We start from the raw sequence: 12,096 nt of genomic DNA, 5'->3' as shown, positions 1-12,096 counted from the left end.
AAAGTGCCCCCCAGTCTCACTCACATACTCTGAATTCTCTGTGTATCACATCACAGGCTTAATAATTTCCTATTATCCATTAGTTTACTGTCTTATTTCCTCCTAGTAGAACATAAACTCCATGAAAGAACAGACCTTGTCTTTGCCTAAACAGTACCTGACACCTAGTAGATCCTCAGTGAATACTATTAACTTAATATATTTTGAACTTTTTATGCCCATGTTCTGACCCTCCCCTACAACTGTACTTAGAGCCCAAGGGCTTCAAATGAGGATCTACAGGTAACAGAGGAGAATTAGGGAAGCCCGGCTGACCCTCGGATTGGATCCACAGCGATGGCGCGGGGGTTCACCAGGTCCGTGTGGAAGAGGGCCCTGCGCTCAGAGCCGTCCAGCCTGGCCCTCTCTATCTTATCCAGGCCGCTGTCTGTCCAGTACATCGTTCTATGAAAGTGGTCGATGGCAAGTCCTTCGGGGCTTATCAGACCTGGAATAAAACAAAGGCAGGGCTGGAGCAACTGCAGCTGTGAAAGGTGAACCTGAAGCAGAGAGCTCTGCTTATTACTATGTTTGAATAGTTGGGGGAAAAAGTCTTGAGAGTTTCTAAGTCAAAACACACAGAGTCAATAGAGGAACAGATCCCGTGTTAGTTCTTCTGCCACCTCTGGTACCCTCTAGCCTAACAAGACCTCCAAGCCTGATGGCAGCAGGCATCCTCAGGGCTGGGGCCAGGCAGCATCAACTGTAGCCGCACCTTGAATTCTTACTGCAAGCCCTTTCTATTCAGAGTCCTAGCAAGAAGGTAGAGGGGAGACTTTGGCATAAAAGAGGCAAACAACTTGGACTTGGTAGAATGAAATGGAATGGGAATTGTCTTCTGGGTGAAGCTGCTGACCTGAGTTAATGATGGTCTCGGGCTCTGCTCCCGATTCCAGACGGGCGCGGCTAATTGTCCGTCCAGCAACGTCTGTCCAGTACACCATCCTCTCCCGGCAGTCGTAATCAATTCCCACGACTATGGAGCCCTTTGTGACCAAGACACCGAATTGGAAGAATTAGGATTCCTTGCATTTCCCCCGACTTCATGCTCGGCTGCCTCACTCATGCATGGCTGCAGCGAACAACCCTGCATCACATGGTTTTATGGCAGCCAAGCACAGTGGTTAGATGTGTTGGTGATGGAGGCCAACTTCCCAGGGCAGAGCCGGGCTTGGCCACTTGCTAGCTGTGTGACTTTGGTACTGAACTTCCATATGCCTTTGTCTCCTCATTTGCCACATGAAGATAACAATACCTACTTCACGTGGCTGCTATAAACAGTAATACCATAAGTGCTTATAAGATATCTTAATCAGTAATTAATATACTGTAAGCTCTCAACAAGCACTATTACTATTGGTGGTAAAAACAGAAGTGATTTCATGAAAAGATTAGCCCCTTCAGTGATTAGAGGACAAATGCTAGTCTCAGCAAAGTAAGTCTTTTAATGTTTCACTGGACAAAAACTGACTCTTTCAGACGTTATCAGCACTTTTTCAAAAAGCCTTTCTAAAATTTGCCAATATATAACAAAATCTACCCTCCCCTCCCCTGTGAGATCTTTCTGCTATCTGAGGTGCAGTCACCCTTACCCCCATCTCTGCCTCTTACTCCAAGGCAATCATTTAGTTGTACTCTTGTATAAAAGAAAGTATACAACTTGATGGGTTAAGGAACTGGGGAATGGTGGTCACCTGACCTCTGGCTAGGGAGCTCTCCCCTCCTTCCTTATTACTAAATAAATGATGCAGTCTTTTTTTAAATGCCGAGTCTGTGATATTCCTTTCCAAAACTCTGCACAGAAGTTGCTTCATTCAATTTCCAATCCAGAGTCCTGCTCTGAGAAGCCTGGCAGACGTGCAGAGCCAACATGCAAGGGCCACCCAGCTATCCCTGAGGTCATGCAAGCTCCCTGCTTGCCTAACAGCCTCCTGGGGCTGTCCTGAACTTATGCCTCTGGAAGAGGAGTCAGTACAAGAAACTACAAGGCAGGATTAGGCTCCTGTGGAAGAGTGGGCAGTTTATATGGGAGGATCTGAAGGTCAAGTACAATTTTAAAATTTAAAGTCATCTGTCGCGGGCACGGGTGCATGGGCCTCCATTAACCCAGGGAATCATGGGATCCATTAACTCATGTAAATGATTTCAAGGTTTCTTGGAGGAAAAAGTCCCAGTTTAAGTAAGTTTCCACAAGATGTGCTTAGAACCCATATTCCATTTCTCTTTCAGTTCCACCACCATTACCATCAACAACCCTGCCCTCATCAGAGGCAAGCAAGTTCAGAAATGCAGTGAAGCCGCCTGACTTGGCTAGAATAAATAGACAGTTAGCTTGAGGTGATGACAATTTTCTCTTTTAGGGAAACTTTACAAAACAGCAGCGAGTATTTGGAAACTCATACACAACTCACATCTTGAAAACAAAAAACCCCACATTGTTTTCTGAACACCGGCTACTTCTAAACTTTTTTGGACCAGATAAGAGGTTATTCATTAACAGAAGTAAATGTAAACATGGACGCTGTATTATTCTTTCTCATAGATGAGCAAATACCTGGAGCGTGAAGTTTAGAAACAGAATTAGGCGATTTTCCATTGTAAGTGTCAGTGCCCTTCTGGTGAACTCCCTTCTCTTTGCAACATTTTAGAGAAGAAATCCCTTCTCCAAAATGGAGTGCCTTGACCATAGGGAGGCTGCTGGCTCAGGAAGCAGCCAGCATCCCCTGGGGAAAGCCCTGTCCGTTCCTTTCCACGATCACCCACGCTCCCCAAAGTTTCATCTATGACGGAGTCAGAGAAGATAAGAGGCTGGTCGACAGAACCAAATGGGAGGGCAGAGGGCTGCAACGATGAGGCCGTCATTAGTTGGCTTCCAGGATCTCTGCAGAGATGTCTATGGCTTAAAGAGAATGCTGGGGACCTGCGTTTACCTTCTGTCACTTTCCCTTGGATCCCCACATGCCACCTCAATACGCTGACAACTCTGAAATTCCCTTACCACACATCCGAAACCCCATGAGCCAACTGGAGAAAGCGGCCTTGGTCAGTCAGACGTGACTCCCAGCCACAGAGAGCCCCCTCCTCTTCTGTGTGTCAGGCTCCCGAAGACCGCAGCCCAGAAACCCTCCAGGATCCCCCTCCACCTCAGGCCTTGCCCAGATCTGGAAACCTGATGCAGACCCGCCCCCCGGGGGAGAAATCCACTTTACATGCAGCGACAGCAGAGTCTTGGCTGTGTCCTTCTGAAGCCTGGTACCATTGAGGGGCAAGTGGCCGATCTGCTGGCCCTGGGCATAGAGCAGGAAGGTGCCAACAGGTGGAGGGGTCACGTCGGGCCGGGGCGTGGGCCGGGCTGTGGGCGGAGCAAGTGTGGGTATACCTGCCGTGGGGAAGAGGAGGGTATGGGGTAGCAGAGAGGGAAGGAAACGGGGTGGGTGGGGGGAGGGGAAGAAAAGTTACTTTCCCACATACCAGAGCCTCCAGAAACATCAAAAGTTTTCACCCTGGACAGATGTGCTCCAGATGTTCCTTAAAAGAAATTCTAATTTCTAGGGGTTTTCCCCAAAGATCAATTATGTAAATCACTGCCAATTACTGGGGAGGAAGACAACAAAACATTCCCCTCAGAACAAAGGAGAAAGTTTTCTTTTTCTTTTTTTTTAAGGGAAAAACTCCAGAGCCAGTGTTGTGTCAGCTTCTCTCTGGGGCACCAGGGTGACACGTGTCCCCTTGCACCCTGGGCTCAGAGTAGGGGAAGGGAGGAGGAACTGCATATCGAATTTAGTTCCAGATGCTCTAATTACAGAAACTGTTAATGACAAAACCAAATGTTAAATCTGAATCGGGATCTGGGGCAGACCAGGTTATAAACACGGCTTATCAGCGACTTCTTCTGTTGGACCTGTTCACCCCTCATACCCCCACCTTCACCCGCAGCTGACAGCTTTCCTTCAGGGACACCTCAGATGCTGCCCCTGGGTGCTTACATGCAGGGGTGATGCCTGGCTGGGAGCGGGTGCCTGGCACCTCTCTGCCGTCCTGGTCCACACACCAGCAGAAGTCACTGTTCCCGTGGCACTGCAGGGGCATGAAGTAGCCCAGGTCATCGCACTGGGGCACGTACTGGTCGTCCCTTGGTGTGCCACCGTAGTGCTCCAGCAGGCTTTCCCTCCAGCGCTCACAGACGGTCCGGGGCCTCTGGGTGGGCTCTGAGCAGGTGGGGACAGAAAGCCTTTGATTGTGAACCAAGGACGGAATGTAGCACGTGGCTTAAGATCCCCACTCCTGGCCTCCTGGCCGCCTTCTTCCTCGTGTCTGTTAACGACACCTCAGCCAAGCCCCTGGATGCTGGCCCCGAGTAGCAAAGTGCTCTAAGAAGTTCTCCACAGGCATCAGGAAAAGGGGTCGTCCTGATGCTCCTGTCTCCCTAGGCCAGAAGGATTGTCATCAAGGCCCAGCCACATCAGGAAAGAACAAGAGGAGGTAACATCTGGGGTGCAAGGCTCGCTCAGCCTGGGAAGGGGCGTCTAACAGTCCTTGGGGACTCAGGGCCTACATGATGCTTAAAGCCAATATTTATTCTTTCTCGTTTCAAACTCCAGGACCTGCGTCTGAGAGGGCTGTCTTGACATTGGCCAGCGTGTCTTAGAAAGTATTACTGAATGCCCTACTTACATGGCCTTGAGTATCTGTCCATTGGAAAACTATACTGAGTAAAAATAAAACCTACTGTAATTAGTATGTGTGAGCATAGGAGAGTTGGTGGCAAACAACTTGATACTGACTGTGAGACACTGCAGCTCTGTGAAGTCCTTTGGCCGCCCTGCTCTGGGCTTATCTCAAAGCTGAACCTTCTTCTGGAGGCTCCAGCTTCCCACCATGTTGCTCTGTCCCCTCCTTTCTCCAGCTTCCTTCCCCATCCTTCCCCCTGCCCCCCATGCCCGTACCCCCCTTCCTCACCACCATGCCTAAAATCCTGTTAGCTGCCCTTGCAGAGCAGTTTCTCTGCCTGCAATTTTTTCCCAGACTGCTTCCACAGGGCTGCCAAGGCTCTGCCCCAAACACGGCGGTTCTCTGAGAGGACTGCTTCAGGCAGTTTAACTTGTACAGCCTCCTAAGATACGATTACCTAAAGGAACTTAAGTAGAAGGTACTTCTTCATTAATTCCTGCAATTCATGCCTATGGTCTGTAGAATCATACAGCCAAGTACCTACTTATACCATGTGGATGTGTAACAGAGATCTCGGAGGAGAACAAAAACTGGGCTTTCCGCCATCAAAGCTGCTCTCCCCTAGACTTTTCCATGTCACTAGACAGCACCTCCATTCTTTCCATTGCTCAGGCCCAGTCATCCCCGACTCCCTTCTCTCACTCTCCACGTCTGATATGTCAAAAAACGTCAGCTGTATATCTTCACATCTCACCACACCCACTCCTGTCATCTTATGCCAGGATTACTATGATAGCCTTCTTACTGGTTTCCCTGCTTCCATCATCTTTCCTGCCCACCCTCTCCACCACCCCACAGTAAACTCAACTGGCAGCCAGAAAGAGTCCCTTTAAAAAAACTCATTTCATGTCACTCCTTTGGTCAAAACCTCCAATGGCTTCAAAGAATAGTTGGAAACATTACATTTGGGCTCCAGCACCTACACCTCCCCTAGGAAAGGATGGTGAATAAAATCTTCAGAGCTCAAACCCAATGAGCGCAACTCCAGGACTCACGACGTTTGTGGGAAACGGATGCCCTTCAGGCTGTCTCTATAGCTTATGACCCACAAGAAGCAAAGCTCTTTTTAAAACATCTTGGAGAAGGAGAGACTGACCTCCTCACCCAGATGTGTCTCAAAGGAACCAGAGAAGGAAATGCCACTTCCTCAGACACTCATCATCCATCACAAGGTGGGATTCCCTGGAGAAGTTCCCAACGCTGCCCCAGATCCACCTAACAAACTCAGAGGATCGCTTCTCAGGGGACCACCCAACGAGGCCCATCTCTTTGTTTGGAATGCGACACACAGCACAGTCAGCTTCTGGGAAAGGGGCACCTCACGTCACCTACACGTGGGCATCCCAATCATTCCTTATTATTTCAAGCTACTTCTTGATCCAACCATGGATTTATTTCTATTTCTGGTTGGCAGGGTTTTAAATATTTTTAAATTTTGGGCACAGAATGTTCTCTCTCCCTTCAAAGCTGACCCCATTATGCAGATGAGACTGGTCAGAAATGGCAGCCGAAGACAAACCAGCACCGGGAGAGAAGCTTGGCTGTGGGAAAGAGTCTGTACAAAGGAACATGTTCTTCTTTTAGTAATTAACTTTTCATTCTCTTGGCTCCCTTCTGGATCACTGTTCTTAACACATGCCTGTCTTAACAAATTTCATAGAATTCTGAACCATTCCCTTAAGGTGCCTCCCAACCATCTGATTTCTTCAAACCCCAGCTGGAGTTAGAACCAAGACCTTTTAAAGACTAGGCATGAGTGAAACAGAATTTCTCTGTATTCCTTTTTTTTTTTTTTTTGGACCTGCAAAATATTTTCCTAAAAACAGGGACAGAGAGGAACTAGGAGTGTCACTGTGGAAGCAAAGGTATATATACATCTAGATCAAGCAGTAACACTTTCTACTTACATGAATCTTAGAACCACTAATGTCCTGGCCATCACAATTCAGATTATCGAAAGGATCAAAACTGGTAGTAATTCTCCAGTTCTTACTCTCATACGTTAAAAGCCAACACTAGTACTTATGGAACCCTTTTCAATAGTAAAAATGGATCTTTGGGGGCTTCCCTGGTGGCGCAGTGGTTGAGAGTCCGCCTGCCGATGCAGGGGACGCGGGTTCGTGCCCCGGTCCGGGAAGATCCCACATGCCACGGAGCGGCTGGGCCCGTGAGCCATGGCCGCTGAGCCTGCGCGTCCGGAGCCTGTGCTCCGCAACGGGAGAGGCCACAACAGTGAGAGGCCCGCGTACCGCAAAAAAAAAAAAAAAAAAAAAAGGATCTTTGAATAGCAAGCTCATGGATATGTACAGGAATTATTTTGGCTAAAATGATATCAAACCAATTCTATGTTTTCATAATAAAGTTCTTCTGTATTAAAAGAAAAAGTTCTTCCCGTCTTTGAACAACTCAGCGAGGCGTAGAAACCTGCCTTGGCAACCTGCAGTTGGCATGAACTGTGAGCGCTTGGGAACCACACCTCACACAGGTGGGGGGTGCTCAGACGGTAACAGACAGGTTCATGCGCTGCATCTCAGATCACGCAGGCTAACAAAACGGGTTCCTGCATCTCTTCTAAAGGTGACAGGAGCAAGAGCGATTCCCCATCGACATGCGAGCCTGGCTAGAGAGGGCTGGGGTTACTTGCTTAGAGCACACTAGCTGCATCCACCTACACGTGTCATACTTATTTTTCCCACTGATACTAAAACAGCCTTCGGACTGTCTCCTGCACTCCAGAAGTCAGAGTTAAGTGATACAAAGTTACATGGGAAGGCAGTTTCCCTTTTGGACAAGAGGCTGGTCTGGCGAGGTCATCAAGCTCTAAGATCTCCCTAAGCTGCAGTAACAGATTTGGGCAGTGACCTCAGCCTGACCTCCACACTCAGTTTCAACTTCTAGTCTTGTACTTGTCTAAGAGGCTGGAGTCCAACATGCATGTCACGCATGGGTCTGTGTGTCCCTGTAAGATGAACGTGCACAGGGGTGTGTGCCCACCATTCAAGTGTTCCTAGGAGGAAGGAGGCTGTGCAAGGATGATGCGTGGTCTGGGCAGGGGTTATAATCTATCCCACAGTAAGCAGCGTTCTGCTGCTCTGCCCCAGGCCTGTGCTGGGACCAGGTGTCTTTCCGGACTGGCTTACCTCGTGGTCCGCAGCGAGGCGGGACGGAGCCGGGTGGGGTCCGGGTGCCAGGGACTTCTTGGCCATCGGGGTCCACGCACCAGCAGAAGCCAGTGCTGCCGTGACACTGCAGTGGCAGGAAGTGGCCCTGCTCATCGCACTGCGGGATGTGGAGCTGGGCAACAGGATGAGTGCGCTGGGCCTGGGCATCGCGCTGCTGGCGCTCACAGGGTCTCAGTCCAGAGGTGGGGTCTTCCGGGACCAGAGCAGAGGAGATACAAAGGAGGAGTAAAAGGCATTGCAACCCATCCACTTTTACCAGCCAGCCTCAAAGTCTCCTGAGGGTTTCTTTTTTTCTATAACTGGAAGACAGGATAACATGGGAAAAATAGCAAGGCGCTGGAATTTTGGAGTCCTGGGTTCTTAGTTTAGCTCTGCCACTATCTACCTAATTTCTCCCTAATTCCCACAGTTTGCCCTGTAAGTCCTGGCTGATGACACAGTGAAACAGGCCTCTCCCCTCAGCCCTCAGGGTCCTATTGCTATTTGGGTAAAATGAAGAGCAACCCATGACTTCTGTGCAAACATCCCAAGAGACTCCAGAGAAAACAATTAAAACTGTGTTCATCCCCTGAGGTCCAGAGATGAAGTCTGAGAAACTCCAGGTCAAGGGCAGTTGCTAGACTGCGGCGTGTTGGCCAAGTTCTACTAGAACAGTCACCATGGGGGCTCACTCCCTGCTCACTACTGCATGTGCCTCCTGGTCGGTCAGCTCGATCTCAAGGCTTCATCTAAATTGTGCACTTATCAAAGCAAAGCAGATCACCAGGAGAGTTAACCAGAACTGCTACTAGGTAGGACCGTGGATGGGTCATACGTCGGGTCTCCCAGAATGCTAATAACCAGTGAACTATCAGTAAACTAGGCATCCAGAAATAATGCAGGAAAAAATCCAGAGCCTGGAAAATCCACCAACTCAGGCCTCAGACCCGGGTAAGTCAAGAGTGGACTGAGGTGCTGTAGAAAAACAGCATTGAAGGATCTGGGAGTTTTCTGTGCCTGATCTGGCCCCCCAGACCTTACCAGGTGTGCACTGAAATCCATCCCCATGATATCCGGGTTGGCAACGGCAGGAGAAGGAGCCAGGAGTGTTGGAGCAGGTGGCCGAGGGGTGACATCTGTTTTCTGAGCATTCGTCAACATCTGCAGTGGTCAGGGAGGGAGAGAGAGGGAGGGAAGGAAGGAAGGGCACAACTTCACTGCACACAATCTATACCACCACATGGCTTTAGTGCGCGCGGATCAACCACGAGGGCTCCACTTCAGAAGACCTTGGGCGTGAGCAGAAACACGTCGGCACCTTAAAGACAAGCTTAACAGTCCAAAGTCGAGGGACACGTTCAGTGTAGAAATCAAACGTATACTTCACAGAGAAATATATCCTGGCACCTTTCATCTACAGTGAATTCCAGGAAGTTTTTACCTTTGAACTAGGTCCATAAACCATCCATTCCCTTCCATTGTATTCCATATAATAAATATACGTAACAATAGGTTTTTGTTTTTCCTTTCCTTATTGGCACCATCTCCCTTTAGCACTGATTTACAGATGCAAAGAACCCATTGAGGCTCCAAATACTTCTTCAACTAAGTAAGAAGCCCATTCAGTCTTACATAGTCAGAGAGTCCTACTACCTAGAATGCCCAATTAATCAGAAATTTTCTTTACTTTCCACCTTTAGAAGAAATAGAAAAGTATCAGAAAAATATCATCAGAGATTTTGAAACAACACACAGAAAAGAAAATCTAAATTTGTCTGGCTTATCAGTACAAACAATTCAGGTCCCAACATTCTCCATATGGTACCGTGAGGATTAATTCTCACATTTCTCAAAACTGCAACATCCTGAAACTTCAAACAAAGGCTGACTTACATTCCTTTTATTTACTGAAATCAGCACAGGCTGACAATAGCAAGACACCACCCCCGCTCCACCCTGCTGCCAAAAAATAAATAAAGAAAAGTCTGAAAATATAACTGTTGAAACCAATGGCCAGTGGTAGAGATAAGCCATCTTCAGAGACAGGAAGTCTTCCTGAGTAAAAGAAGGATAAAGGGTGTAGATCTGATCAACGCTCAACTGAAAATAAAAGAGTAGTCGCATCTATGTTTTTAAAATGGGTGAACAGGGAAAAATGCGGGACGGGGTGATCGGTGTAAAACCTAGAGAAGAGGAGTCCCAGAAGGAGAGAACTGCATCAATTCTGTACAGCTCGTGCACAGACACATTGCACCCTGGAAGCCAGAGACTTACAGCCCTGAACGTGACGTCAGTCAGACGTGGCTCCTCGCCCAGCCTCCGGGACCCAGGTGAAATCTCTTCTAGGGCGATCAGTGCCACCCTTGCTGTGACCATGCTTTCACTGAGCCACCTTCCCATGACTAAGGGCCTTTCCCAGGTACCAGTAAGTGGATGTGCTGGATACACAACACAGGCGTTCTGTTCAGGGGAGAGGAATCTCTGACATCGTAATTAGCAATGTAATCACTTATACTGCTTATCCTCAGGCTCAGGGAGTTTACTGCACGTAAATTAGTTTACTCTGAAGTCCAAAACCCCTGAATGCCCGACACAACCAAGTTTAATGCCACCCAGAGAGGCTCTGCCTAGATGAGCAGTGGGCCTGTCTAGTCACCTTCCTTTCACTGACAAAGGCTGGAAAGTGGTTATAAATTTATTTGCAAGGTTAGAATCAAACAAGGTTTGCTGGTTAGCTCCTCAGTTAACCGAAAATAAACCAAATAAAAATAATTACAACAACAAAAAGCTTATCTCCAATCCAATCATCATGGATTCTATAGTGTCCTATTTAATTATCGTTGAGGTTGGCCCTCTGTCTCTTCAGAAGGACAACTCAAATGCCCAGTTGGATGAAGCTGGTGCCCATCCAGATCCTTGGGACTGGAAGATGCTATAAAACCAAAGCTGTAGGGCTTCCCTGGTGGCGCAGTGGTTGAGAGTCCGCCTGCCGATGCAGGGGACACGGGTTTGTGCCCCGGTCCGGGAAGATCCCACATGCCGCGGAGCGGCTGGGCCCGTGAGCCATGGCTGCTGAGCCTGTGCGTCCGGAGCCTGTGCTCCACAATGGGGAGAGGCCACAACAGTGAGAGGCCCGCGTACAGCAAAAAAAAAAAAAAAAAAAAAAACCAAAGCTGTAAAAATTAACGTCGAGCCAAATGCAGGAATTTAAAGCTATTCATAATGCATATGCTAGAAGTACTTCTCATGGTAACAGGAACCCCAGGCAATGGCAGGAAGCAGGAATTCCTGAGATACAGGGCCTATTTCTAGAAACCACGGATCAGTTGCTTGTGATTATTTTTGAACTAAGAGAAAGAGGACTCCCCCAGAGGTACCGAGTTATGTTCTTAAAACCTATGGCCTAGGGATTCTGACCAGACTGGAAAGAGCAGCCATCCTCCCACAGATACCAAAGTCAAGGGGAGACAATAACTGATGAACGACCAACAGGGAGAAGGTCTCTGAAGAGACTGAAAGCATCACGAGTGAACAACAGCTGTCCCCCAAAGCTGGAGAAGTTGAAGACTCCCTGAAGCACAGTGCCCAACACCTCTTTGGAGAACCTTGCACCGTGACAGGAAACTGGAGCCTCGCCAGCTACTCCGGGGCCTGGGTACGGAGCAGGTTACACCCCTCCTTAGGAGCGCCAATCCTGAGGAGTGTGTGGGGGAAACCCGAGCTTTTGTGTAAAGGAGAAGTCTTCCCAATTTCACAGGCGGTCAGGTGTCGAGAGAAAGCGCAGAGAGACTTTCGACCCCTTGGCAAGAGGAGCTTCCTGTTACACCACTGGGGACGGGGGGCTGCTTAACCATCACTGTTGGGGTCTTCAAGGACTGGCAGAACACTGAGGTCAATGCAGCGAGGTTCAAGGCAGAGTAGAGCCCCTTACCAGTCAGATAACGCAAGATGGCTTGTTCTCAGTGTAATTCTCCATGCTGTCCTCTACCAAGCTGCTAAGAAAACCTGTTTGGAAACTGTATTAAAAATTCTCTATTTTGAGTTCATGCTTTGGTGCTTCAACATTCTTCTCCCTGCCTTACTTCTGAGCCCACACCCAAAAGCAGCTGAAATCCCTTCAAAACAAACCCAACCCCTGGACTCGAGCTTCCCCCTCTCTACCTCC

General features: G+C 48.5%; 1 protein-coding gene across 3 annotated transcripts in view; it reads right to left on the bottom strand.

Moving 5' to 3' along the window:
* The window catches only part of NID2 (nidogen 2), a 78,907-nt gene that overhangs the window by 3,465 nt on the left and 63,346 nt on the right, over positions 1-12,096 (bottom strand). For all 3 annotated transcript variants that reach the window (XM_060142618.1, XM_060142609.1, XM_060142623.1), the window contains exons 12-17: positions 8,973-9,092; positions 7,911-8,141; positions 4,026-4,247; positions 3,249-3,418; positions 896-1,025; positions 316-487 (exon numbers count right to left, since the gene is read on the bottom strand). In XM_060142618.1, the coding sequence (XP_059998601.1) occupies positions 316-487; positions 896-1,025; positions 3,249-3,418; positions 4,026-4,247; positions 7,911-8,141; positions 8,973-9,092 (1,045 nt within the window). The remainder of the gene's footprint in view (positions 1-315; positions 488-895; positions 1,026-3,248; positions 3,419-4,025; positions 4,248-7,910; positions 8,142-8,972; positions 9,093-12,096) is intronic.

Source organism: Lagenorhynchus albirostris, chromosome 1, assembly GCF_949774975.1.
Source record: "Lagenorhynchus albirostris chromosome 1, mLagAlb1.1, whole genome shotgun sequence".
NCBI lineage: Eukaryota > Metazoa > Chordata > Mammalia > Artiodactyla > Delphinidae > Lagenorhynchus > Lagenorhynchus albirostris.
Note: the sequence above shows the minus strand (reverse complement) of the source record. Positions and strands in the feature narration are given on the sequence as shown.